This window comes from Vulpes vulpes, chromosome 15 (genome assembly GCF_048418805.1).
Source record: "Vulpes vulpes isolate BD-2025 chromosome 15, VulVul3, whole genome shotgun sequence".
NCBI classification, from domain to species: Eukaryota; Metazoa; Chordata; class Mammalia; order Carnivora; family Canidae; genus Vulpes; species Vulpes vulpes.
The window spans coordinates 88150419-88176930 of NC_132794.1; the positions used below are offsets into that span (position 1 = coordinate 88150419).

The following is a 26512-nucleotide window of genomic DNA, read 5'->3' on the forward strand; positions in this document are numbered from 1 at the left end:
GGGAGACCCATGAGAGTTTTAAGGGCCAAAGAGTTGTGGGGACGGGGGCTTAACGCACCATGGAAGGGCTAGAGCTGAGGTTCAGAAACTTGGTGACGAGGGTGTCAACGTGAAGACTCATGACCTGGGGTGCTTCCAATAGAAGAGGCTGAAGGCAGCTGAGGGTGGAGAGCTGTACTACACAGTCAGAGCAGGATAGGGCTTCCAGCAGCAAGGAAAGCAGCTAAGGGGCCACAGAGAAGGTGGGCATGATCACATATGTAATGAGCCTGCTCCACCCCCCCAATGTCCCAGCTGGGGACAGTGGCTTAGTCCCTGTTTGAGGCTCTGATTGCAGGGGCTTACCGTGGGCAATTCTGGCAAGAGCACAGGCTTAGGCAGCCTATTAAGTACATGAGACAGGCCCTTCAGGTAATTTGGCTTCACATCTGTAAAAACATGGAAAAGCTTAGGGAGAAACTGGTCTCAGACATATGGCTTGGGGATTCAACTCCAACCTCTGATGAAGCTGGGACATCAGCCTAGAAAAAGGTTTAAAAAAAGGGGGGGCGGGGGAATCCCTGCTGGGTGGCTCAGTGGTTTGGTGCCTGCCTTCAGCGCAGGGCATGATCCTGGAGACCCAGGATCAAGTCCCACATTGGGCTCCCTGCATGGAGCCTGCTTCTCCCTCTGCCTGGGACTCTGCCTCTCTCTCTCTCTCTCTCTCTCTCTCTCCCTCTGCCTGGGACTCTGCCTCTCTCTCTCTCTCTGTCTCTGTCTCTCATGAATAAATAAATAAAACCTTAAAAACAACAACAACAACAATCCTCAAGCTCAGAAAAGGCAAGACAGGCTCATCAAAGGAAAAACATGGGATAAGAATCTGGACGTTTAGCCTTTCAGGTACAGCTCTAAAGAAGCACTCAGGTTCTAAATTACTTTAGAGAATGTGGCCTGAGCAAAGGAGAGGTCTATATATTTGGGGCCTTTCTTTTAGACCCTTCTCACCTTGGGAAGCAGCATGGAAGCCCTGGACCAAAGCAGGCACATTATCTGTGAAGAACCGCTGGCGGAACATGATCCGCACTTCAGCATGGCCAGCCCGGGTTAACACATCAGTGCAGTCAGACATGAGCAGAGAGAAGCCATCAGCTGCTGCCGGGCCTAATTCTGGATCACTCAGGAGGCCCATGAGCTGGAGAAAAGAGGTTTATTAGAAGAGAAGAATGAATCTTAAATACCCAAGAGGAGGATGACAGTTGTTTCTGGGAGGAATAGAATATATGGGGAATTTCCTGGTTACATCCTTGGCTCTCCTGTCTCCAAAACGGACTTACCCGGTCAGTAAGGCAGGAGCTGAGAGGATGATATCTGAGTACAAGGGCCTTTGTTACCTATAATCAGAAAGAGAACAATCAGGGTATGACATTCAAACCCCAGAGTCCCAAGAAGCACACGTATAGTTCGAGGTCAAAAGGAGAAATTTTATTTAACTAGACATAATTGTCTCTTTGTCTAACCAGAATCCATTCTAGCTCCTTACCCAGAGAAGCAGTGTGAAGGCCTGACTGCGATAGGGCCCAGGACTAAGGCCAGCCTCTACTTTGTCCACAGCCAGCTGCAGGAATTCATCTAGCTGTTGCCCTAAAAATAAGAAACACCTGATCCAGAGGCTACACATTTCTCCTTTAACAACAAAAGATGTAAGCTGTTTAAATGCAGAGCTCCCTGAGAAGCCTTTAGAAAAGAATAGTATCATTCTGGCTATGACTTTGCCCACTCAGCTCTAGGATACTCGCATGAGAACCTGGTATCTCCTAACACAGGGGTGCTAGTATTCAGAAAGAGCGATCTATTTCTAGTAAAAATGATCTCTAATAGCTCCCTGTGGGGAGTATGATGACAGACCTACACAGAACACTCTGCTTGAACCCTCTTATGTCCTGTAATGCTTTGCCCAACTCTGGGTCTTGACTCTTGTCCTAAGGGCTGTCCCTTGGGAGGCTCTATTATATCATTAACAGCTCCTTTTTTAAAGAGCATAATAGCTGAACTTCCATGATTTCATCAGTAATTGATTCCAGGAGGCTCCCAACCCCCAGTCTCATTTCAGTACCTGCAGGGAGCTTGTTGAGGAGTCCTGCAAAGCACTTGGCAGCGGCAGTAGAGGAGGAGGGGCAGCTGGGGCAGCAGCTCAGCTCTACAAGCTCCCGCATGAGTTGGTTCAGCTGAGGGATTTCCACCTACATGAAACCTGACCATGTAATACACGCAGACAACACTCACACTCCAAGAGATACCCAGCAGAAAGTGGCAGCAGGGGCTAGGATGGATGAGAACTAAATTCTCCAGTGAAAAGATCAGCTTAGCATATGGCAGATTTCTGCCCAGAAGTCACTTGGGATCTGCCTCCCCTTGTCAGGGTTAAACCAGGGTACTTCCCAAATGTACGCACATTTCGAGGTAAGGAGCAGACAAAGGCCATAAGCAGTGCAACAAGCCGCCTCTGTCCTGAGGAGCCATCCTATAAAGGAAGAAGAGCTCTAGTAAGCCTGTCCTGCCAGAAATAGGCTTGTCTGCACCCCAAACCCATTACAGATTAGCCCTCAAAACTTGAAGGAAAGAAGTTCCAAGATTCTCTCCCTTCTGGTCCATCAGACCCTTACCTGGAATGGCTGGAATCTGCAAGGGAAGCTGTTTTCAGGCAGAAAGGAGATGTTGCCATCCAAGAAAAGGGGTACAATGCAGGCGACACTCTGGGCAGCTAAACTGGGGGTAGAGGACTACATATCACCAAGGAGCCAGGGTTCTGAAATACCCTGGGTTCACATTAGAGTCACTGAGTCAATGGGCCAGAACACGATCATTCACACATTCAGCAGGTATTAATTCAACATATATTATGTGCCAAGACCCATCCCATTTTAGGCCCTAGTGATTTAGCAGTGAACCAAATTAAATCTGTTCTGGAGTTTACAATCCAGTCAGAGAACTCAAACGTATGCTTCAAAATGCTCCACAGGAAAAAAAACAAAAAACAAAAAAAACCCCAAAACCCCCCAAAATGCTCCACAGGTGGTTCTTCTGCATATTCCCCCATAGCTCTCCCACCCCCACAGTCCATGTTGCTAAAAAGCCCTTTCCTCTTACTTTGCCAGCAAAACAACTCCCTCCACATTTGATTCTGGGTAAAAGGACAGCTCAGAAGGCAGCTACCTGCTGTTTCTTCCCAAGATTCTATCCTCCTGCCTAGAATCAAGCCGCAACAATGATTATACTCACTCAGGGCTCAAATGGGTAGTGGCAGTGCCAATGACAGATACCATGGCAGCCAAGACCTCATCTTCCAACAGTACTTTTTTCAGAACTGAGTGTTCTTTCTCTGAAAAATCAAAACACACACACACACACACACAGAATCACCAGGCCATGGCTATAGTTCAGATGATTACGTCCTGTCATCATCAGGATTCCAGTTAAAATGGCAGTTTTTAACCTGTCCTCTAGTAGTGCTGTAGCCTTGAGCACCAGGACAGCAGGAGTGCTTAACATGGGCCACAAAGAGCTCTTGAGAACTTTGTGCGGTCCTTAGACTGGGCAGCATGGAAAATAAAGCTAGCTGTTATTAACTTCTTGATTTCAGCAATAGTTTTTTCCAAAACTTGAAAATAATATGGATGTATTGTCACGGGTCCTTTTATCACAGGAGCTACATACATGGAGCGACCATATGTACATATTATGTACAATGTTCCCAGGCACCACACATTTTTATTTCTTACTAACTACCCTGTGATGTAGATCTCACTCTTTGTCTTCCTTTTATAATTGAGGGAACAGAGGCATAAAAAGGCTAAATATCTTCAATTATGTTAACAAGGGGTGGAGTTGAACATGAAACCCAACCAGGTCAGCTTAACTCCAGAGCCTAATTCTAAAACTAGGCTAATTACATAGCAAATATACAGAAAAAAAGGTGTGCATCCTTCTGAGTGTTGCTAACACAAGTAGATTTTGATTCCTGTCACTGGTCAGGTTGGCACCCTGTGCTTGAAGTGCAAAATCTCACTCTGGGGACAAAGGATTCAAAAGAAGCCTCAACTGGTACAAAATAGAATACCAGAGATAGCCTCAGGGTGACAGTGCTGTTCAACATTAGTGGAAGGCTGAGGTCCAGAGGTGGGATAGCTAGAGAAGGTGTGGGGTGCAGAAACTCACCTGGCATGGAAGCCTGCACAGCTAAGGCAAACAGGCAAGGTACAGCTGTCTGATGGAAATACCAGCAGCTCTCAGGGTCCTGCTGGCATTTTTCTGCCACCTGCTGGAGGCTTTGACAGACGGCAATAACTTCACTGGTTCCTGCAACCATATTCCCTGTGTGATGAGAAGTATTCTCAGCAAAGTTTTCTTAAAAGCATTTCCAGATATTTCAGATACAGAATATGGGAAGAATAATCAAAGATAAGATACAGAATATGGGAAGAATAATCAAAGATAAGTGACTAAAGATAAAGAGTCCATGAGTGTCTTATAAAGAGCCAAATTTTATTCTCTTGGTGATTCTTTTTCACCTACTCAGATTTTGGAGCAAAATTTCCGACTCTGTGCCAACTCTGCAATACAAGCACTCATATATTTTCTCCTTTAGTTTTCATAAGCACCAGAGAAGTATCATTTCCCCCATTTCATAGAGGATGTGGAGGCTAAATAAAACTACCAATGGTTTTTCACGGTCACAGTAAGTGCAAAGTCAGGAGTCAAACCCTGGCCATACTCCAAGTTCAGTGCTCTTTCTACTATGTAACAGCTGCTAGAACACCCATTGGATCTACCACAAAGGGCTCTGGGCAGTGCAAAGCCAGCTTAGGAAATTAGTCAGGGCCCATAATAAGTGTGCATAGGTTCACAGTAGCAATAGCTGCTGTCACTTATGCCTTGGAGCAGACATGTGTATGAGTTGGGTGGAGATCTTATTCAAGTTCTGATCAATAGGGCCTGAGATTCTGCACTTCTAACAAGTTCCTAGACAGTGCCCACGTTGCTGGTTGATGGAACACGTTTTGAGTAGCATGGCCCTACAGCGGTGCTTTTCAATTCTGACTTCACACTGAAATCACCTGGGTACTCAACAATTCCTGTTGTTCAAACCCCATCCCTCCTCAAGGTCTGACTTAGTTGAACTGAGTGAGGCCCAGATATCGACATTTTTAAAAGGTTCCCATGTGACTCTTATGTATAGCCACTAATGGAACCACTGCCAAAGAGGCCTCAACTCCAAACCTGCCTATGATTCCCCATTTGGCCAGCTCCTTGATGATTATTCCTAGTAGTAACCTTTGTTCATCTGGCAGAGATGCTGCAGCAGCAGAGGCAGGGTCTCCTTGACAATACTGGGATGTGTTGATACAGCTGACAAGGCTTGCAAACAGCGTAGATGCCGGGAGCATTTTGTGGGCTCATCTCTAGCCAAATCTAACTCCCCTGAAAGGAAACCAGGAAACATGATTTCATTGTGTGATGGCACACATAAAGGCCCCCAAGTGTTCCTGGGAAGGGGTAAGCCACAGAAGATCAGAGACACATACCTCTGCACAGCTCCTCAGCAAGCTTGGGCACCAGGTGGCGGCTGAAGGCTACAGGGTAGAGAGTGGACAGGGCTCCTGATGCTTCCAGTGCTGCCACCCTGCTGGGGCACAGGGCAGATAAGCAGCAGCTGAGCCTTGGCCCATAATTCTCTTGCCCAGGCCTGCCATTAGGCAAATTCAGGGGTGTGGGCTCCCAAGCCTGCCTTGCTGAAGAGCAGGACTCAAGTACCTACACCACTAAGTTGGACAGAGCTTCTTAATGCCCTTACAAGAGAGAAGTCTGACATCTCCAATCAGTTAGTAGCCAGAGCCAAAAACAGTGCCCACCTCCCCTAGGGACAGTCAAGGATTGGAAGCACAGAGCCCTGGAACAGCTTGTTCTCTCTTACTGCTTTTGATTCTTACCAACTCTGGGAGTCCTCCTCCATGAAGCTCAGCCTGTACAAGTGACCCACTGCCAGCTCCAAGTCCCCAGAAGACAAGAGGTCTGTGTTAGAAGAAAATATAAACCTCATCTTTTTTCCTCTGTAGCCACCATAGCTCTTCCAAAAGTCCTATTAGAAATCCCAAATTGCAGGGTGCCTGGGTGGTTCAGTCAGTTAAGCTGCTGACTTCAGTTCAGGTCATGATCTTGGGGTCCTGGGATCCAGCCCCACCCCATGTTGTTGGGCTCCACGCTGAGGCGGGAGTCTGCTTGTCCCTTTGCCCCACCCCCTCTGAGCACATCTCTTTCTCAAATTAAATGAAATCTTAAAAAAAGAAATTCCAAATCATCCAGAATTTCATTGAAAACCAAGGGATTAAGGTTGCTCTTCACTTAAGACAGAAAATTGCAAGGAAGGGGGCACCTAGGTGGCTCAGTGGCTGACTGTCTGCCTTTGGCTCAGGTCATGATCCCAGGGTCCGGGGATCAAGTCTCACATCAGGCTCCCCACAGGGAGCCCGCTTCTCCCTCTATCTATCTCTCTGCCTCTCTCTGTGTGTCTCTCATGAATGAATAAATACAATCTTTAAAAAAACAAACAAACAAACAAAACAAAACAAAATAAAGACAAACACAAGGAAGGGACCAATACCCCTTCTTTTCTCTTTCCCTTAAGTGTACCTGGCTGGGCACCCAAGACTGTGAGTGTACGGATGCCAACAAGCTGAAGCTGGGTGCTGGTGTCTGTCAGAGCCATGAACATCAGTGAGCAGAGCTGGTCCTTGAAGCCATTCAGCGGCTTTTCATCTAGGGACAAACAGAGTCCAGGTTAGAGGAAAGCCCTGACTCAGCAGTGATGCAAAGACAACTGGGGGCAAGATTCAAAGAGCTTAATCCATTGGGTGTCCAGGAGGTACACTGGGAAAAAAATAAACAAGCCTCATCTGATAAGTGTTCTTTTGTGCTACAACCTCTGAACAACAGGACCAATGTTGTTCTAGAGTACTTCTCTGTAGCATTCTTTGCCTGCCATCCTTTATTGGAACACAGTGCTCAGCAGCCCCCAGAACACCACATGTGGAAATTAACCTCACCCTTGTCTTCATAGCTCCATTTCTGATGCAGCTTCAAAAAACCCAGGATCATTTCAAGGATTGTCCGTCGCTGGTTGCTCTGTAATGTTTTAAGCGGTATTGAGGTCAAAGAATATTTTAAAGGATTTCAGTCCTGACTTCTCTGGAAGCAGGGAGAATTATCCTTGTATGTAAAAGTGTCAGGAAATGAGTGAACATGGGAACCGGCAGCAGCTGATGGGAGCAAAACTCAAGATCTACTATCTGGGACAAGCTCAATGCTTAGTTCTCTCTCTGTGAAAGAGATCCCAGCAAGAGGTTCCACCATTTCCTCAGAAGATTCTATTTTCTTACCTGACTGTGCTTGTGGAACTGTTCCAGCAGTAAAGGCAACACGTTGCTGGTGATGTGGTCACAGGCCCGAGCAGATGCACCTGCAGCTGCCTGTAACAATTTGGCACTAGGCCACACCAGTTTCATGTCCGGTTCACATAGATGGTGCCTGCAGTCTAGAAAGGCAGCACATCACAGATCTGAGGAGTAAGCTGAATGGTGTCTGATTCCCCTGTGGTCCACAGAAGTTGGAGACCGAGACATAGGACAGTTTGCTAGCAGTTACCACTCAAAGTGTTTTCAATTCAAAGTAAGGCTCCAGCACCCAAATCACTGAATATGAAGGGCTACTTATAAAAGCTCATTGGCCTAAGGAACTTCTGTTGTGCTCAACCCCCTTTCTGGCTGCCATGGCCCCATTACCCTGTAGAATGCTGCTAAGGAAGGAGTCAAGGAGGTCCTCAGCATCAGCCCTCAGCACAGAGCGAGACAAACACGCAGTCAGAGAGTGGAGGGCTGCCAGGCCATCAGCCTCCACCCGCTCACTTGCCGTCTGGAACACCTGTCAGGGAGGGATCCCATGGCTACTGAGGTGAGCCTGCACCAGGTGAGAGCTCACCCTCCCACTGCCAATTTCCTTTGGGAAGTTAAGCACAGCAATGGAAATTAATCCCTAAGGTGGAGTTTCTTCTCAACTGATAGATTCTCACACCAAGTCCTCAGTCCCACTAGTGTACTAGATACATGGTACTTTTTGAGAAATAGGACCTCAACTTGGAGCAGTGGCTATTGGGATCCCCATTCCTAAGTCTCTTCCTTCCCCCAACACACACTTATTAAGTATAATGCCAGAGGCACCATGACCTAGGCTCCTTATCATAAGGGCAGGAAGTCGGCACTACATAAAAGTGATTGTGTGCCATTATCAAACACCCTATGTAGGAACTCTCTCCCTTGTCATTCAACTAGAAGTATGCCCCCTTCTGGTTTGCTGAATAACCTGGCCAACAGGGAAAAGGACAAGGTGTATATATTTCCTCTCATGCCTGACAAATGGGAGTTAACAGTAGTGAGTTTATTTAATTAACACTCACCTCTCTGCGGATAGAAGCCCAAAGGCTGGGGAGGAAGTCCTTTAGTTCCTTCTGTCCGTACACAGCACAACAAGCATTCTGCCAAGGAAAGCACAGGTGTCAGCTATCTACACAGTCAGACTTCTGAAGACATGCAGGCATATCAGCATAATGGCACTTCAAGGAGCATGGCTGTCAGGAGAAGAATCAGCAGGATTCCACAAGAGTTCTATCCAGGTTACAGGACAATGGGAGCTTGTCCTGACTGATGGAAAATAAGCATAAAGAGGAGCCCTGGTCAGCCTTTCCTCAGTTGCCAGTCAGTGACTATAGGACCAGACAATATGTAGCTGGGGAGGTGGCGGTGGGGGGACTTTGGTCAACATATAGGCCCAAATACTAGGGATCCCTCTCATGAGGGCCCTGACTCTATGAGTCTATATTCCTTTAGTACCCATCAACTGTCTAAAGGCAGTTGGACCCTAGAGAAAGAAAAATCACTCACCAGAGTCTGCAGAGAATCAAGCTTGGCACTCAGAATCTCAGAATCCACTTTCTCAATCAGCAGGGGCAGCAGGAACTATTCAAAGAAGGAAGAACTGAAGCCTGAGATGGGTAGTGTCATAGCCACACCAAGGCACCAAGGTCAACTACATCCTTATTACTACCAGGCCCCAAGGGTAGTGGCTACATCAAAGAGCTACAAAGAACTGAGTCAGGAGCTGTGACTGTAAACCAACCTTCTTGCCAAACTGTCGCCAGACTCCCAGTTAACATGAAAAATGGGCTAGTTGGCAAAACTACAGGATTTTAAAAGATAGCACCATATAGGGCCTGGATTATTATTTTAAACAAAGAGATGGTAAAGGTTTCTACTTTCTATTCTGAAGATATTTGCCACATATGCCTAAAGACACTTGAAGGATGCCATACCCAAAAAATGTATTCTGGATCTTCCTTTTTCCCCATGCTCTTACTGTTCTTTCTTCAGACACTTCTTTGGGCAGAGGCTACATACCTAACCTTGGCTAGACCTACCTCAGCAAATCGTGGTGTGGAAGCTAGCACAGCTCGAAGACTCAGGATGAGATCTTCTCTCTGGATGCCATGGGGATCATTAGGTGGCTGGAAAAGGGAAAAGTGCCAAGGATTTGCAAAACTCTTCAGACCACCCTTGGATACAGGAATTACTCCAACAGTCCTTCAAAATAGGGTGATATTTACACCCAATCTGACAGAATAGTGTGACAGGAAGCCCCAGCACGAAGACATGCTTACTCTTACATGTTCCTTGGGAATTTGTGTCTGTTGGGCGTTTATTTTCTATCTGATCTATCATCTTGCGACTCAAGAGATAAGCACCCTAACTTTCTGGTAAGCTACTTTCTTCTGTCTATATATATTATGACTATACGTTGATAGACAGTTTTCTCTTTAAAATACATATATACTCTTAAAACTGTCATTGTTCTAAACAGAAGATTTATGATTTTTGTCCCCCACTAATACATTGGGTACATTTTTCTGTGGTATTGTTATTCTTTCACAACATTAGGTATAGTGGCTGACACTATTTCATTATATAGTTGAGTCATAATTTATTTAAATAATTCCCCTTTGATGGACATTTCCATTTTTTTACCCTTATAAAAAAATTCCGGCAATATAAAAAGCATCAATGTTTTCTGTGTCAAAAAGCCAGATTGAAAACACGTATCAGATTTTCCTTTTCCTCTTTAGAAACAACACTAAAAATACAGCAAAGGGATTTTCTTTTAAGACATAAAGCTAGAGGCACCTGTCTGGCTCAGTTGGTAGAGCATGTAACTCTTGATCTTGGGGTTGTGATTGCAAGGCTCCACTGGGTGTAGAGCCTCCTTAAGAAAAATTAAAATAAATTAAAAATCAAAAAGAAAAGACATAAAGCTAAAGGTTGAAGAAAATAGGTTAAGAGGTGCTAGCAATAAAATTTTAGAAGCTGAATAGGCAGATGGACAAGAAAATGACTCAAAAGGGCCACCAAAACAACAGAATCCTCGGTAGGCTTGGGAAAAGCTGAGTAACTACCCATATACACTGTAGTCCTCAAAGACCTTTGCAACTGGCAGTACCAGGTGCCTTTGGAATTGGGAATGGGATTAGAGAAGCAATCTGACTACCCAGATTGCTTCCCAGCTCCTCCATTTCTCCAGCAAAATCTGGAGGTTTAATTTTCTGGGGAGGTAAGACAGACATCTCTAATCTGAGAGATATAGGTACTGGGGAAATAGAGTCTCTGATCCAAGAGCAAGGATAAAGGAATCCTAAGGATGATGGTGAAGGAACATTCAATATCTCTGCATGAGGAGTAGGAAGCAACCAGTTAAGACTGTATATATGGCCAAGGGTTTCTACATTTTTTTCTTTTAATTCCAGTATAGTTTAGAGTATTAAGATAGTTTCAGGCATATAATATAGTGATTCTATATATATTCAGTGATTCTATATATTACTCAGTGCTTATCAAGATACTTTCAATCCCCTAATTTTTACATTCTTAAATAGCTGGGGAAAAACATCAAAGGAATATATTGTGACACATGAAAATTATATGAAATTTAAATTTCCATGCCTATAAGAGGTACCTGGGTGACTCAGGTAGTTAAGCTTCTGCCTTTAGCTCAGGTCATGATCCCAGGGTCCTGGGATTGAGCCCTGCATCACATTGGGCTCCCTGCTTAATGGGGAGCCTGCTTTTCCCTCTCCTCGCTTGTGCTATCTTGGTCACTATTTCTGTCTCTCACAAATAAATAAAATCTTTAAAAATAAATAAATAAAAATATAAAAATAATAAATTTCCATGCCTATAAAGTTTTATTGCAGTACAGACACTACCACATTTCAGTGTCTACAGCTATTTTTGTGTCTGCAAAGCCTAAAATAGTCACTATCTGGCCCTTTACAGAAAAAGTGTGCTCACCCCTACTCTAGAGTGACATGTATGCATAGTGAAAACCAAAGGAACCATCACTTACACTGATGTGATCCACCATGACGATGGCATATGGCCAAAGAGATTGACAGGACCATAAAGAATATTTCTGATACAAGTTGTTACGCCAAAGCCAGGTGTCTCTTATTTTAATTGAGAATTATTTTTAATTCTGCTTCCCATATAGACTACAGTATAGAATAACATACAGAAATCAGCTCAAGCTACCTGGCTAGCTCAGGTAGAGCATGCGACTCTTGAACTTGGGGTAGTGAGCTCAAGCCCCACATTGGGCATAGAGCTTCCTTGCAAAAACAAAACAAAAAATTGCTCGAATAAGAGAAATTCTCCTATCATTATCTATAATTTTTTTTTTTTTGGTCAAGAATATCTGAGAAAATGGATAAGCAGTTGGGAGTGGTGATGATCTCTAATAGGAAAATGATCTCTGCAGTTGGCAGCAAAAGGGTATAAAAAGGCTTCCGGGACGACTGGGTGGCTGAGCGGTTGAGCATCTGCTTTCAGCTCATAGGATCCGGGATTGAGTCCCTCATTGGGCTCCCTGCAGGGGGCCTGCTTCTCCCTCTGCCTATGTCTCTACCTCTCTCTCTCTCTCTGTGTCTCTCATGAATAAATTTTAAAAAAATTGTTGAATCATGTTCACTCTATTACCTTTCAAAAATGCACTCCTTCCTGCCCTAAAATTATAAATGCATATATTCTAGCAGCTTCACTTTTAGGAATTTGTCTTACTGTTATACACATACGTATGTGAAATGATACATGTTTACTAGGATATGTAAGTTGCAGCATTACCTCTAACAACAAAAGATTAGCAACAACCTTCATCCTAAAGAAGACTAGTGAAATTAATTAGGTATTTCCATTGAAAGGAATACTACACAGCCATAAAGAATAAAGAGCTAACTTATATACTGTATGGAGTACTCTCCAAGATATACTAAGTGAAAAAGGCCAAATACAAGAAAAGTATATGCAGGGGTAGGGAAGCATTTACTTATAAATGGTTAAAAAAGTTCTATAATACAGAATGGGAAAAGGTATTTGCAAATGACCTATCAGATAAAGGGCTAGCATCCAAGATCTTTATATAAAGACCTTATCAAACTCAACACCCAAGAAACAAACAATCCAGTCATGAAATGGGCAGAAGACATGAACAGACATTTCTCCAAAAAAGACCTACACATGGCCAATGCACAACAGCACATGAAAAAATGCTCCACATCACTTGCCATCAGGGAAATGCAAATCCAAACCATGAGACACCACCTTACACCAGTGAGAATGGCTAAAATTAATAAGACAGGATATAACAAATGTTGGCGAGGATGTGGAGAAAGGGGAACTCTCTTGCACTACTGGTGGGAAGGCAAACGGGTACAGCCACTCTGGAAAACAGTATGGAGGTTCCTCAAGAAGTTAAAAATAGAGCTGCTACCCTATGACCCAGTAATTGCACTACTGGGTATTTACCCCAAAGATACAGATGTAGTAAAACGATGGGACACCTGCACCCCAATGTTTATAGCAGCGATGTTTACAATAGCCAAATTGTGGAAGGAGCCACAATGTCCTTTAATACATAAATGGATAAAGATGTGGTATGTATATATACAATGGAATATAACTCAGCCATCAGAAAAGACGAATTCCTACCATTTGCTTCGACACGGATGGCACTGGAGGGTATTAAGCTGAGTGAAATAAGTCAATCAGAGAAAGACAATCATCATATGGTTTCACTTATGTATGGAATATAAGAAATAGTGAAAGGGACTATTAGGGAAAGGAGGGAAACTGAGTGGAGAAAAATTAGAGAGGAAGACAAACCATGAGACTCCTAACTCTGGGAAACAAAGGGTTGCAGAAAGGGAAGAGGATGACGGGATGAGGTAACTGGGTGATGGGCAATAAGGAGGGCACTTAATGGGATGAACACTGGGTGTTATACTATACATTAGCAAAATGAATTTAAATCAAGTATTTTTAAAAATTTTAAAAAAGAAAAAAGACAAAGTTCTGTAAGATACAGACATAATTTTTTTTAAAGATTTATTTATTTAATTATTCATGATAGAGAGAGAGAGAGAGAGAGAGAGGGGCAGAGACACCGGAGGAGGGAGAAGCAGGCTCCATGGTGGGAGCCGGAGTGGGACTCAATCCCGGGACTCAGGACCGCGCCTCGGGCCAAAGGCAGGCGCCAAACCGCTGAGCCACCCAGGGATCCCCAGATACAGACATAATTAATAAAACTAGCTGACAACAAAGAAAGAAATGATGGTAGATAGGTCTTTCACCTTTTTACACCTTTTAGATTTTGGATCATGTGACTGTATTATTTTTTCAAAACAAACAAAAAATAAACCAAAAACAGAGAAACCTGATGGCCTAACAAAGAGCTTTTATGATTTCAAAGGAATAAGCTCTTCTGAGTCAGAAATTGTGATGACTATTACAAAAGAGATGAAGAGAATTTTAGGAGAGCATAGCCCCAAGGACCATGGTGTCTATGGAATACGCTGGTAAGCAATTCCCTATAGCAAAGATGGCTGTGTAACTTTAAAGACAGTGAGAATCAATACTCAAGATGTTATTTGGTCTGCTGTGATAGAACTCTTTTCATTTCTTTGAAACCACTAATGCTTATAGTACACATACCTTCGCATACCCATACAGTGGTGAGATTCTGAGTTTTTGGAAGTAGAAGGGATATCAAGATGTAGAGTGGGAGGAAGGTCCAAGGGGGTAAGAGCATGCTGTATACATCGCCCTCAACTGTCTTCTTTGTTTTGTCAATTTTTTTTTTTTTTTTTGCCTGAGATCACCCCTCAGACTCCAGGATTATATTCTATCACTTCTCAGAATCCAACTGAAATCCCGTCTTATCTGTGAAGTCAGTTCCTGATTACTCTAGCTCTGATTACTCTAGCTCACACTGAACTGGGTCTTCTCTGAACGACTATAACACAACTTGTTTTGGCCCATAATCTTATATTGTTACTTAAATATTTCAGGGTTCAAGGGCAGGAACCATATTTTACAATCCTGTAGCTCTCACCACTAAGTACATCGTTAAGGAGCTTAAGGAACCCCCACATGCCCACTGAATTGAATACTTTCTCTGATAGCAAATGCGTCTCCATTTCCCAGTTTACTAAAGTATAAATTCAGGAGGGCAAGGATTATCCCGTTTGTTCTTTGTTGTCCCTTCAGTGCCTAGAACTGGACCGGATTCACAGGAGGCACTCAAGGAATATTCGAATCAATCAATGAACGAATGAATGAATAAAAGGGGCTACTTACAGGGGTAAAATCAATAGGGAAGTAACAGGACGTCACTTCAAACAACTCCTCCACAAAGGGTCCTAAGGTACCAGAGAAACAATGAGGTCAACTTCTAATTTTCATTCATCTGACAAGCCCTAACCAGCTAATTCAAGGCTAAAAGGACATACCCAGGCTATAGTCCCTGGAGATGAGGTCATGGACGATGCGGAAAGCCACCAGGAGATTTCGGGGATCCTTTTCCCCATCCATCACCTGGATGAAGCCAAAGGTGAAGTCAGCTCCAAGGCCCTTCAGCTCTGGGGAGAAGAGAATAGGTCACTACCCTCCTTTGAGATAGAAAGCTGGGCTTTTTTTGGCTTCTGTTCTCCCTCTACTATTGCTACCCTACCTTTGGTGCCTCCCAGAGCAGATCTTTTTTTGTTTTCCTATTCCAAGAGAATACACAGTGAAGAAAAGATGTACAAAAATATATAACTGTTAGAGATTGGAATTTAAAATATCAGACCAAACTGCCATTCCTTTACTTGGTAGTGAGTGGACCCCTCAATTTTCCTTCATTCTTTTCAGAGTATTGGGTCTCCTATATGACTTCCAGGCTAAACATGAGTCTTGGTAATGAGGGAAAAGGATGTATTTGCTTTTCAGAATTGCCAAAGAGCCCTGCCTCTTACCTTCTTCACGGGTTCGCATGAAGTTGGTAATGATACTGTAGACTGTGTGTCGGTCCACCTGAGGCAGGGACTTGGGGTGGGAGAGACCAGAACTAAGTAAAGAAAGTACTCAAAGAATATCTAAGCTGAGAAAACTACTTCTTGCTTCACAATCTCTAGGTAGACAGTGCTCTTTATACTAGTATAAGATGAACCTAAGAAGAAATGCAGAGAAAGCCGTTACAGCCAATAACCAATACCTGTCCGCTTTACTTTGTTCAGGTATGAGAGGACACAGAACAGATATAATGGCCTGTCTCCTTCTCCTTATACAGGAGCAAAGACTAGCAGGTAAACATGGTCAAAGACCTGAAAAAGTTCAGAACTTAGAAGGCAGTATTTTTTTTTTTGCCACCTAATCCTAGTCATATATGTCAGGGCTGGGAGACAGAGAATACAAAAGTGACTGTCATCACTCACCTGGACGTGGACCTCCTGGAAGATGGCTTTAAGTACAGAGACGGCCAGTCCTGGAGGCAGGGCCACACACAGGCTCTGGGGGAGAAGAGGAGATGTGTGAGCATGGAGGGTTTTCTAGCCTTGAAGACACAATCCCAAAAGAGGCTTAATTAGCTACAGTGGGAATCACAACATCCAGGTTCAGAAAGAAGTGCTAACAGTGAGAACATGGTCCCTTTTCTCAAGCTGATTAGTTCTCTGCAGCTCCTTCCACTTTGGTTCTGAATTCCAGTCCTGCCAAAATATTTTTTACTCTCTAGACTAAAAACAGAAGTGGTTAGCTGATACTGGTTTAGTCCCACATTTGGGCATCTGCTCCTCAGCACTTGGGAGTCTTTTGTTGTTGTTGGTTTTTTTTTTTTTTTTTTTAAGATTTATTTATTAGAAACAGAGAGAGAGAGAGAGAGAGAGAGAGAGGCAGAGACACAGGCAGAGGGAGAAGCAGGCTCCATTCAGGGAGCCTGACGTGGGACTCGATCCCAGGTCTGCCCAGCACTTGGGGAGTCTGATCCCCAAAGGACAAGGACAGAATTCACTGGAAAGGGGCTCCCACAAACACAGTACGTAACGAAAAAGAAGGAGAACTTACAAGCGCCCTCAAACCTTGCAGGACAGATGGGATCACAAGATGATGGTCCTTCAGCCGGTTCTCATAAAATAGGATCAGGTGTACCACTGTACAAACCAGAAATACAGCCATTATTTTACACAGGCTTCTTCCCAGAATCTATAAAGGATATTCCTGTTTGGATTTCACTACAAATTTTCTCCTTCACTAAGAGATAAGCCCCATGCTCTCCCTTTTGAGGGTGCCTTGATCAGTTAGGAAAAGAGGTGAGCATCTTTTATTATCTATTATCACACAGGTCCACAGTTGAACCCACTTTTACCCCAGAACTTCCCTTGTATAGAACTGGATTTGGCAAACTTTCTCAAAGAGCTGGATAGGAAATATCTTAGGCTTGCAAGACAAAGTACTGGTCACAACTACTCAACTCTGCTCAACTCGGCTGCTCTAACATAAAAGCAGCATAAACAAAAGATAAATCAACGGGTGTGGCTATAGGCTAAAAAAACTTTATAAAAATAGATTGTAGTTTGCCAGTTATGCCATAGAAGGTAAGTAAGCTGTTGGCTTTTGAAGTTAGAACTTCAAAGTGACTTTTCCACATCTATGAAGTACTGCTTTGTCTATTTTACAGAGAGGGAAAGATAACTGAAAAAAATGTCTAAGGCTACATTTGAAATCCCAGTGTCTTCAGTCTTGATTCTTATCATCTCCGCCACATATACCAGTGAGGAATGAAGATGTTGCATTAGTAGTTCACAGATTCCTTATGTCCTTCCTTCTTTCCTCCCTCCCTGTAAAATTGGCTTGAATAGACAAAGGAGGCTTTGGCCCAACAATCCAGGAAGACACTCCTACTAGTGATGCCAGTACCTTCTTTCTCCAGGAGCAAGGACTGACACTGGAGTAGCACCTGTGACAGAAGCTGGATTCCTCGTGCCCGAGTTCGGGGTTCTGGATTCTCTAGAGAGGACCTGGGAGAAAGTAGGATAGAGAGAGCCTGACATAACCCTGTTCAAACTTTTTTTTTTTTTTAAAGATTTTATTTTAGAGGCAGAGAGACAGCATGTGAGTAGGGGGAGGAGCAGAAGGAGAAGAAGAGAATCTCAAGCTAACTCCCTGCTAAGCATGAAGCCTGACATTTCATAACCCTGAGATCATGACCTGAGCTGAAATCAAGAGTCAGACATTCAACTGACAGAGCCATCCAGGCGCCCCATATATTTCTTTTTTTAAGTAGGCTCCATGCCCAGTGTGGAGCCCAATGCAAGGCTTGAACTCATGACCTTGAGATCAAGACCTGAAATGAAATCAAGAGTTGGATGCTCAACTGACTGAGCCACTGAGGCATTCCGCCAGACTTTGAAGGAATAAGCATTTTGAAATTAGTCACACTCACCCCCTGGGCATGGAAGCCAGCTCAGGAAAGTGTTCCGTGGGTACTTAGCATTACAGATAATAGTAAAGCCAAAGCCTAAAGAGCCAATCCTCAGATTGACCTGGTATTCATTAGAGGCTCATCTGTCACCACAGCTAACAGAAGTATCCATCTGTAGGTACTGACTGGTCATTGGGCTTACTCTTACATGACAGTCACATTCCTCTGAAGCAGAGCTTAGCAGCTACCCACAGGGCTCAACAGATGATGGGCAGCTGCAACTTCTACCAAAACAGGAGAATAAATATATTACAGGCAAGGAAAAAATGCTGAGAGCAACCAAGGTCTTAAGGGGGAAAAGTCTTTATAACTGGGAGTTTTACAAAGTAAGATGGTCAGAATAAAGGTTTTGACTGTTTATGATCGCTGAATGGGAAAACTTGGACTGAAGCAATAAGGTGACTTATATTCAAAATAGCTCTTACAGAGATTACATTTAAACATATGAGAAGCAATCTAAGCAAGTAAATGTATGAAGTAGATTTCTGAAGGAGAGCTAATCAGGACATCTGACTGAAATCTCAAGGATAAGGGTATCTGTAACTCAGGATAAAAGGGCAAAAATAAAATCACTCTTGATAAGGTCCCTAGAATAGGATCTTGGAGAAAAGACTCTGTTCAGAAATGGAAAACTATGCATTTAGAAATGGGCCAAAGCACACAAATGCTCATAGCAGCAATGTTCAGAATACTCCAAATTTGAAATAACCCATAACCACCACCTAATGAATGGCTGAACAAAATATGGTATATTCATATAATAGATTATTCTTCAGCAAGAAATGAAGTACTGACAGAGCTACAACAGGGATAAACTTTGAAAACATTATGCTAAATCAAAGTAGCCAGTCACAAAGGTTACATGTTATATGATTCCATTTATATGAAATTTACCAAATTGGCAAATCCTCAGGGGTAGAAAGCAAATTAGTGGTTGCTGGGGGCTGAGAAGGGGAGGGAATAGTGACTGATAATGGGCGTGGGGTTTCTTTTTGAGGTAATGAAAATGTTTGAATATCAATTGAAGTAAGGGTTGCACAAATCTGAATACGCAAAAAAGATGAACTTTATGATATGTGAGTTATATACATCACATATAAAAATTGATATGAATTATATATATGAATTAAATGTATCATATATATAAAGCTGTCACTTTTTAAAAAATGGACCAAGGCACCATGTGTAGAAAGGCCAAATGGTCTCTTAGGTGGGAGAGATGCATAATAGTGACCTATATTCTACCCCACCCTCCCAATTTTCTAATTTTCTGCTTCAGAAAACTGTGACAGTTAACAATTTTTGCAAGTAAGGTTTGTCAATTTAGACAGTCTACTAAGAATAAAATAGGAGAAGCAGGCATCAGACCATAAGCACATATTTCCTTTGGTGCTTGGATATCTGGTTTTAATACTGATTTTCCAGCTGTTTCCCCATGCCTTTTCCTATAGTGAGGAAGGATCTGGTGCATGGTCAGCCTCCTGGGAATTCCCCAGGCAGAGCCCATGAGGTCTGAGTCAGAGCCAGGATAAGCAGCAGAGGAGAAATCCCAGGTCTAAATAACAGTTGATGGCTCTCAACCATCCATCTCACCCCACACCTATGGGCTGATCCAGGCACTTCCAAAACTTCCTTAGGAACATTAGTCAGGTGGCATGAAACTTTTTTTCAGGACAAACACTGGCTTAGACCAAGGTACTGATGTGGAAGGGGGTTGTTGGGCTATAGTAAGAGAAATTCAGGACCAGTTAGCTCTAGGAAAGCAGCAGTGTACAAAATAACCTTTTCAGGGTGCACAAGCAAGACTGGAGGAGGGCACTCTATAACAGAGGCTCTTACCCAAGGGCTTCCACCACTTGTAACACTGTATAGCTCCCAGATTTCACATCTAGATGAAACAAAAGAAAAAAATATGAAAAAACAAAACTCAGTCCCAGGGTTCAAAGGCTCTAATTACCAATGTTTCCGCCTATTCTGGGGTTTGTACCTTGGGGCCTACTATGCTTGCCAAGCACCCCTTCTATATGAGAGGAAGTACTGTATCAGTTGCAAAAACGCAACTTTAATTAGAGAACTTGAAAAGGAAATAAACATATCATTTGTAGATAATATAACTATACTTTGAAAATCCAAGAGAGGGGATCCCTGGGTGGCGCAGTGGTTTAGCGCCTGCCTTTGGCCCAGGGCGTGATCCTGGAGACCCAGGATCGAATCCCATGTCGGGCTCCTGGTGCGTGGAGCCTGCTTCTCCCTCTGCCTGTGTCTCTGCTTCTCTCTCTCTCTCTCTGTGTGACTATCATAAATTAAAAAAAAAAAAAAGAAAGAAAATCCAAGAGAGTAACTGAAGAAATACTACAGATAAAATAATTCATTAGGGGGGCTAAGTACAAAATTAATATTATGAAATTAAGAACCTTCATATACACCTATGTATGCACAATGCCCTGTAAAATAATATAAAGGAAAAAAGATGATATTTATGATAGCAAAGAGAAAGAGAGAGATAAATAAACATAACAAAAAGTGTGAAGATCTGAATAGTGAAAATTTTAGAGCACCAAAGAGGATTCACACAAAAAAATACGAATAGAAAGGCATGTCACATTCGTGAAAGACTCAACACGACATACCTTCTAAAATAATTTTAAGATAATTTCTGTAAAAATACCAATAGAAGTTTTATTTTGGGGGGAACTAGATAAGCTTATTGTAAAGTTGAAGTGCAAAATATAACAATAATTAACAAATTCTGAAAAAGAGTGATGGAAGCAAGAAGGAAGGTGGACCCTCCAGATATTAAAAAATTGTTATAATGTCACAATAACTAAACTACTGTGTACATTTGAATACACTTGAAGATTTCTAGAATAAAAAAACAAAAAACAACTGGTGTGAGGTCATATTTAAACTAAGAAATCCATGGCACAAAAATAGAAAGTCCAGAAAGAGACACAAATGCATGAGAATATTATTTTTTTTCCTATTTCAATTCTCTTCAATCCTATTTCAATTAATGGGAAAAACAGACTATTCAATAAATGGTCTTACAATGATTGGGTAAATATTTGGAAAAAAAATCTTGGCTTTGAATCTTTCATCAAAGTTAAACTTCTCAAATAGATTAAAGAAAGACATGAGAGGGGTACCTGGGTGGCTCAGTTAGTTAAGCGTCTGCCTTACGCTCAAGTCATGATCCGAGAATGCGGGAATAGAGCCCCGCATGGGGCTCCATGCTCAGCGGAAAGCCTCCTTTCCCTCTCTCTCTGCTTTGCCTCTCCCACTGCTTGTGCTCTCTCTCGTCTCTCTCTCTCAAATAAATAAATAAAATCTTAAAAAAAAAAGACATGAGAAAACTCCTAAGTATAACATAAAATTCAAAAGCCATAAAAAGACAAGATTGGTTAAAATCAGCTACATTTAAAAAGTGGATTTTCTGCAGGGCAAAAACAAAAATACATCATAAGACAAACTCAGAAAATATATTTGCAATTCTTGTAACAAAGGGCTTTTTTTGCCAACATATAAAAAGTTCCTACAAATCAATGAGAAAAAAGATCAACAAGAATATGAATGGAGGGCAGCCCTGGTGGCGCAGCGGTTTAGAGCCGCCTGCAGCCTGGGGTGTGATCCTGGAGACCCGGGATCAAGTCCCGCCGGGCTTCCTGCGTGGAGCCTGCTTCTCCCTCTGCCTGTGTCTCTACCTCTCTCTTCGCTCTCTCTGAATGAATAAATAAATCTTAAAAAAAAAAAAAAGAATATGAATGGATAAATAATATGTGGTATTACATATACAATGACATATTACTCAGCCATTAAAAAGAGATCTTGCATTTACAATGACGTGAATGGAACTAAGGGAGTATTATGCTAAGCGAAATAAGTCCATCAGAGAAAGACAATTATCATACGATTTCACTCATTTGTGCAATTTAAAAAACAAAACAGAGGGGCCTAGAGTAAGGGAGGGAAAAATAAAACAAGATGAAATCAGAGAGAGATAAACCATAGACTCTTAATCATAGGAAACAAACTGAGGGCTGCTGGAGGGGAGAGGAGTGGGAGGATGGGGTAACTGCGTGATGGGCATTAAGGAGGGCACATGATATAATGAGCACTGGGTGTTATATACAACTGATGAATCACTGAGCTCTACCTCTGAAACTAATAACACTATATGTTAATTAACTGAATTTAAATAAAATTAAACTAAAAAAAAATCAACAAAGAATTTTAAAATGGACATAACCAAAAAAAATGAACATTCTACAGAAGATACTCACCCATATTCACAATAGAAATGCAAATTAAACTATATAAAAACTTTGTTTTTAACATACTAGACTGGCAAAAACTAAAAAAAACTTTCTAATATACCTATGTTTGGTGATGGTATGCAGAAATAGGTACTCTTATACATTTCAGGTAGATTATAGATCAGTACAACCTGACAGTATCTTTAATAAAAATCACAAATGTACATATGCTTTAATTCAGAGAATCTTCTTAAAATTTATCCTATATACTTGTAAGAGTGCAAAATAATGCATGTACAAGGTCATTTGTAATTTTTTTTAAGATTTATTTATTCATGAGAGACACAGAGAGAGACGCAGAGATCTAGGCAGAAGGAGAAGCAAGCTCCCTGTGGGGAGCCAGATGTGGGACTCAATCCCGGGACCCCATGATCACACCCTGAGCCGAAGGCAGACACTCAACTGCTGAGCCACCCAGGCATCCCTCATTAGAATTATTTATAACAGCAACTGACTGCAAACAACAAATGGCCATCAATAAGAAATCCGTTAAATTACAGTATATCCATACAATGGAATTTCTGCAGCCACTTAGAAAAAAAGTACAAAAGACTGAATGTGTATGTGTATATACACATACAGATAATGGGATAAGATCTAAAAGCAGGACGATGTACATAAATAGTACATATACTACTAGTGCAAAGCATTGTTTTTAATGGGAGGGAGGGTTATTTCTATTTGCATTTATTTACTTAGAAGATAAAAGGAACTATATTGGTTGTCTCCAAAGAGGGACACTGGATAGCTAGGGGGCTGAGAGTTAGGCTTCTTAAAAAACAGGTATTTTGGGCAGCCTTGGTGGCCCAGCAGTTTAGCGCCGCCTGCAGCCCAGGGCGTGATCCTGGAGACCCTGGATCGAGTCCCACATCGGGCTCTCTGTATGGAGCCTGCTTCTCCCTCTGCCTATGTCTCTGCCTCTCTCTCTCTCTCTCTCTGTGTGTGTCTCTATGAATAAATAAATAAAATCTTTAAAAACAAACAAAAACAACAGGTATTAAAAAAAAAAAACAACAGGTATTTTATTTTGGAAGAATTTTAGAGATTAGCACTGGTATATTACTATTAAATTCTTGGCTGTATTTAGATTTTACCAGCTTTTCCACTAATATCATTTATGTTCTAGGATCCAATTAAGGATACCACATTGCAATTAGCCATCATGAATCCTTAGTCTCCGGTCTGTCAAAGTTTCTGTCTTCCTAGTTCTTGATGACCTTTGATATCCTAAAGAAGAATTTTATACAATGTCCCTCAATTTGAGTTTGTTGGATGTTCTCCTCATGTTTAGACTGGCGTCATGGTTTTCGAGAAGAATAGCACAGAGGTAAAGTGCCCTTCTCGTCTTATCGTATCATACCAGGGGTACAAGGTATCAACAAGACTTACCTATTATTGGTGATTGTAAATCTGATCACTTGGTCAAGGCAATGTAAGCCAGGTCTCCATACTATATAGTACTATTTTTCCTTTCTCATCATCTCTTTGGAAAGATGTCACCGAGCCCCACTTACACTCAAAGGAGAGACAAAAGTTAAGCTCCACTTCCTAAAAAGAGGAATCTCTATATACCTACCTATATTATGTGGAATTATTCTGTAAGGAAGATTCATTTTTTCTCCACCTTTGATTATTTAATCATTTGTTTTACATCAGCATAGACCCATGCATATTTATTTTACATTTCAGGTTATAATACAACACTAGGTTATTTTGCTGTTCAAATTGTTCTATCTTTGGCCATCGGGAGGTTTTTTAGGTTAGCTCTTATGTCTCTTTGACTTGTCCAGGGAGCTTTTTAAGATTGCCTCCTGTGTCTCTTTGACTTGTCCATCCTTTTATTTATTTATTTTTATAAAGTTTTATTGAAACAGAGCTAGCCCATTATTGTTTGTTCTTTTTAAGTAATCTCTGCACCTAGTGTGGGGCTTGAATTCATGACCCCAAGATCAAGAGTTTCATATTCTACAAATTGAGCCAGCCAGGCATCCCATTATTTTATCTTTTAAGTACTTTCTTAACCTTTAGGCACTACAAAATACTATAGGCTTATCCTGTAATTTCTTTGTCCCCGGTGTAGAATCAGCTTTTTCTCCAAGAAGCCTTGATTCCTTTTACTGGGGGATGGTATTACAAACCAAGATCTGAGTGTAGCTGTGATTGCTGCTAATGGGGTACCACTGCTCCTAGACCCTCCTTAGCAGAGAGAGCTGGGAAATATATGTATTAACCTATGTTTACATACATATCTTTCATTATTTTTCTATCCATGTATATTAAACTACACATAGGATCATATTAAAGTCTCATGCTCTAATCCAGTACCACAGGGTCCATTCTAGCCTCCCTCTTTGCTTTTCTTTTTTTTATTTGTAATTTGTTTCTCTGACAGAAATGTGGTTCCTATTATCTACCATTTGTTAGTTTTTCAACCTTACTATAGCTGTAAATTACTTTCAAAACTGTCAACTCCTACCAGAAAAAAACTTAGGAGTGCAGCATTTGTCTTTAACCTTATAGTTTCCAGACAAAATACTATTTTAGCAAGTCACTTAGACCAGCTCTTCTCCTCCTTTAGGGAGGATACATCACATACTAGTAATACAGTAGATTTATTTAAAAGTCTGCATTCCGGGCAGCCCGGATGGCTCAGCGGTTTAGCACCACCTTCAGCCCAGGCCGTGATCCTGAGGTCACGGGATCAAGTCCCATGTCGGGCTCCCTGCATGGGGCCTGCTTCTCCCTCTGCCTGTGCCTCTGCCTCTCTCTCTCTCTCTGTCTCTCATGAATAAATAAATAAAATCTTAAAAAAAAAAAAAAAAGTCTGCATTCTACTTTTGAGATAGAAGGGAGACTTTTCTGTGTATCCTTCTGTACCTTTTAAATGTTGTACCATATGAACATATTACTTATTTTTTAAAATACATTTTTTTAAGTAAGCTCCGTGACAAGTGCGGAGCCCAATGTGGGGCTTGAACTCACAACCCTGAGATCAAGACTTGAGCTGAGATCAAGAGTCAGACGCTTAACCAACTGAGCCACCAAGGCACCCCTTTAAAATACATTTTTAAAAATATTTTATTTATTTATTAATTATTTATTAATGACAGCCGGGGCCACCCTAAAATATATTTTTAACAGCGCAATAGTAATTCACATAGATGTAGCAGGAGCATCTTAGGATGTATTCTCAACGAAGAAACAAAGAATACAAGGTTAGCAATCTTCCTAAGGGTTTGACTAACATAAAGGAGTTGCAGCTCAATAAAATGTGGCAGTCAGGGAATAATACTTCAGAAGACTGTTCTGGGTCCCCAACCCACCTAACTCTAAATGCTAGACCTAAAAGGTTAGCTCTCAGCAACACAAGACTTTGGCTAGAGTGAAAAAGTCTTGAGAAAACTGCTAAACTTCCAGTTCCCCTTAAGTTTATGGCTCTGATCAGAACAATAGCTGTGAGCAGAACTGGGTAGAGGCTCACTCTGGTACTTAGAGTAAGAAGTCCAAACTGACTGAGAAAAGGAGTGCTCTAGTCAGGATTCATAGCTCGTGACTGGCACCAATTTAGACATCAGGCACTCTTAGCCCCACTCGTGCCAGGATGTGGAAGGCCCAGCTGCTGCCCCTGCTCCTGAGAAAGAGCCAAGGGAAAAAATGTGCAGGCTGTAGGGTGGGGGAAGGGACAACAGCCAGACTAACAGGACAAACCAAGGAATTGACAGTGGGCTCTATACCCAATTCCTTAATGGCAACACTGACGTGAATGTAGATACTCATTTCTGGGTTATACACTAAAAAAGAGTACTGCACAATTTGGGAAGGTAGAAAGGGTACCTTTTTGGAACCTCTTGGCCAAAGCCCAGGAAACTCTGCTGAAAACCCTATCTAAACACTACATTTCAGTAGTGGCCACAGAGGTAGCAATTTTGCACAGGAAGCTACGGGGGACTGGTAATTGTTACTAGCAAAGAATATCACTGAATCATCATTTTCTCCAGCAACACCATCAAAGTCCTCTGTGGAAGGTGGGCTAGGGTCCATTGTTGGACATACTTAAGTACTTTAAGACAGGGCACCCCCAGTGGCGCAGCGGTTTAGCGCCGCCTGCAGCCCGGGGTCTGATCCTGGAGACCCAGGATGGAGTCCCATGTCGGGCTCCCTGCATGGAGCCCGCTTCTCCCTCTGCCTGTGTCTCTGCCTCTCAGTCTCTCTCTCTCTCTCTCTCTGAATAAATTAATTAAAAAAAAAAAAAAAGTACTGTAAGACAAAGACCT

The 26512-nt window shown here is 42.1% G+C and overlaps 1 protein-coding gene across 2 annotated transcripts in view; it reads right to left on the reverse strand.

The window, feature by feature from the left end:
- Positions 1-26512, reverse strand: part of MMS19 (MMS19 homolog, cytosolic iron-sulfur assembly component) — a 33992-nt gene that overhangs the window by 933 nt on the left and 6547 nt on the right. Inside the window, exons 2-28 of one of the 2 annotated variants that reach the window (XM_025991379.2) lie at positions 19765-19813; positions 17361-17461; positions 16509-16594; positions 15881-15955; positions 15422-15491; positions 14918-15046; positions 14766-14827; positions 9506-9592; positions 8973-9047; positions 8489-8566; positions 7818-7956; positions 7416-7570; positions 7083-7161; positions 6670-6795; positions 5970-6051; positions 5565-5665; positions 5314-5460; positions 4198-4353; positions 3262-3361; positions 2646-2748; positions 2435-2503; positions 2096-2222; positions 1523-1623; positions 1317-1373; positions 988-1174; positions 346-428; positions 59-223 (exon numbers count right to left, since the gene is read on the reverse strand). In XM_025991379.2, coding sequence (XP_025847164.1) covers positions 59-223; positions 346-428; positions 988-1174; positions 1317-1373; positions 1523-1623; positions 2096-2222; positions 2435-2503; positions 2646-2748; positions 3262-3361; positions 4198-4353; positions 5314-5460; positions 5565-5665; positions 5970-6051; positions 6670-6795; positions 7083-7161; positions 7416-7570; positions 7818-7956; positions 8489-8566; positions 8973-9047; positions 9506-9592; positions 14766-14827; positions 14918-15046; positions 15422-15491; positions 15881-15955; positions 16509-16594; positions 17361-17461; positions 19765-19813 — 2789 coding nt within the window. The remainder of the gene's footprint in view (positions 1-58; positions 224-345; positions 429-987; positions 1175-1316; positions 1374-1522; positions 1624-2095; positions 2223-2434; positions 2504-2645; positions 2749-3261; positions 3362-4197; positions 4354-5313; positions 5461-5564; positions 5666-5969; positions 6052-6669; positions 6796-7082; positions 7162-7415; positions 7571-7817; positions 7957-8488; positions 8567-8972; positions 9048-9505; positions 9593-14765; positions 14828-14917; positions 15047-15421; positions 15492-15880; positions 15956-16508; positions 16595-17360; positions 17462-19764; positions 19814-26512) is intronic. The other variant, XM_025991385.2, reaches the window with a different exon arrangement.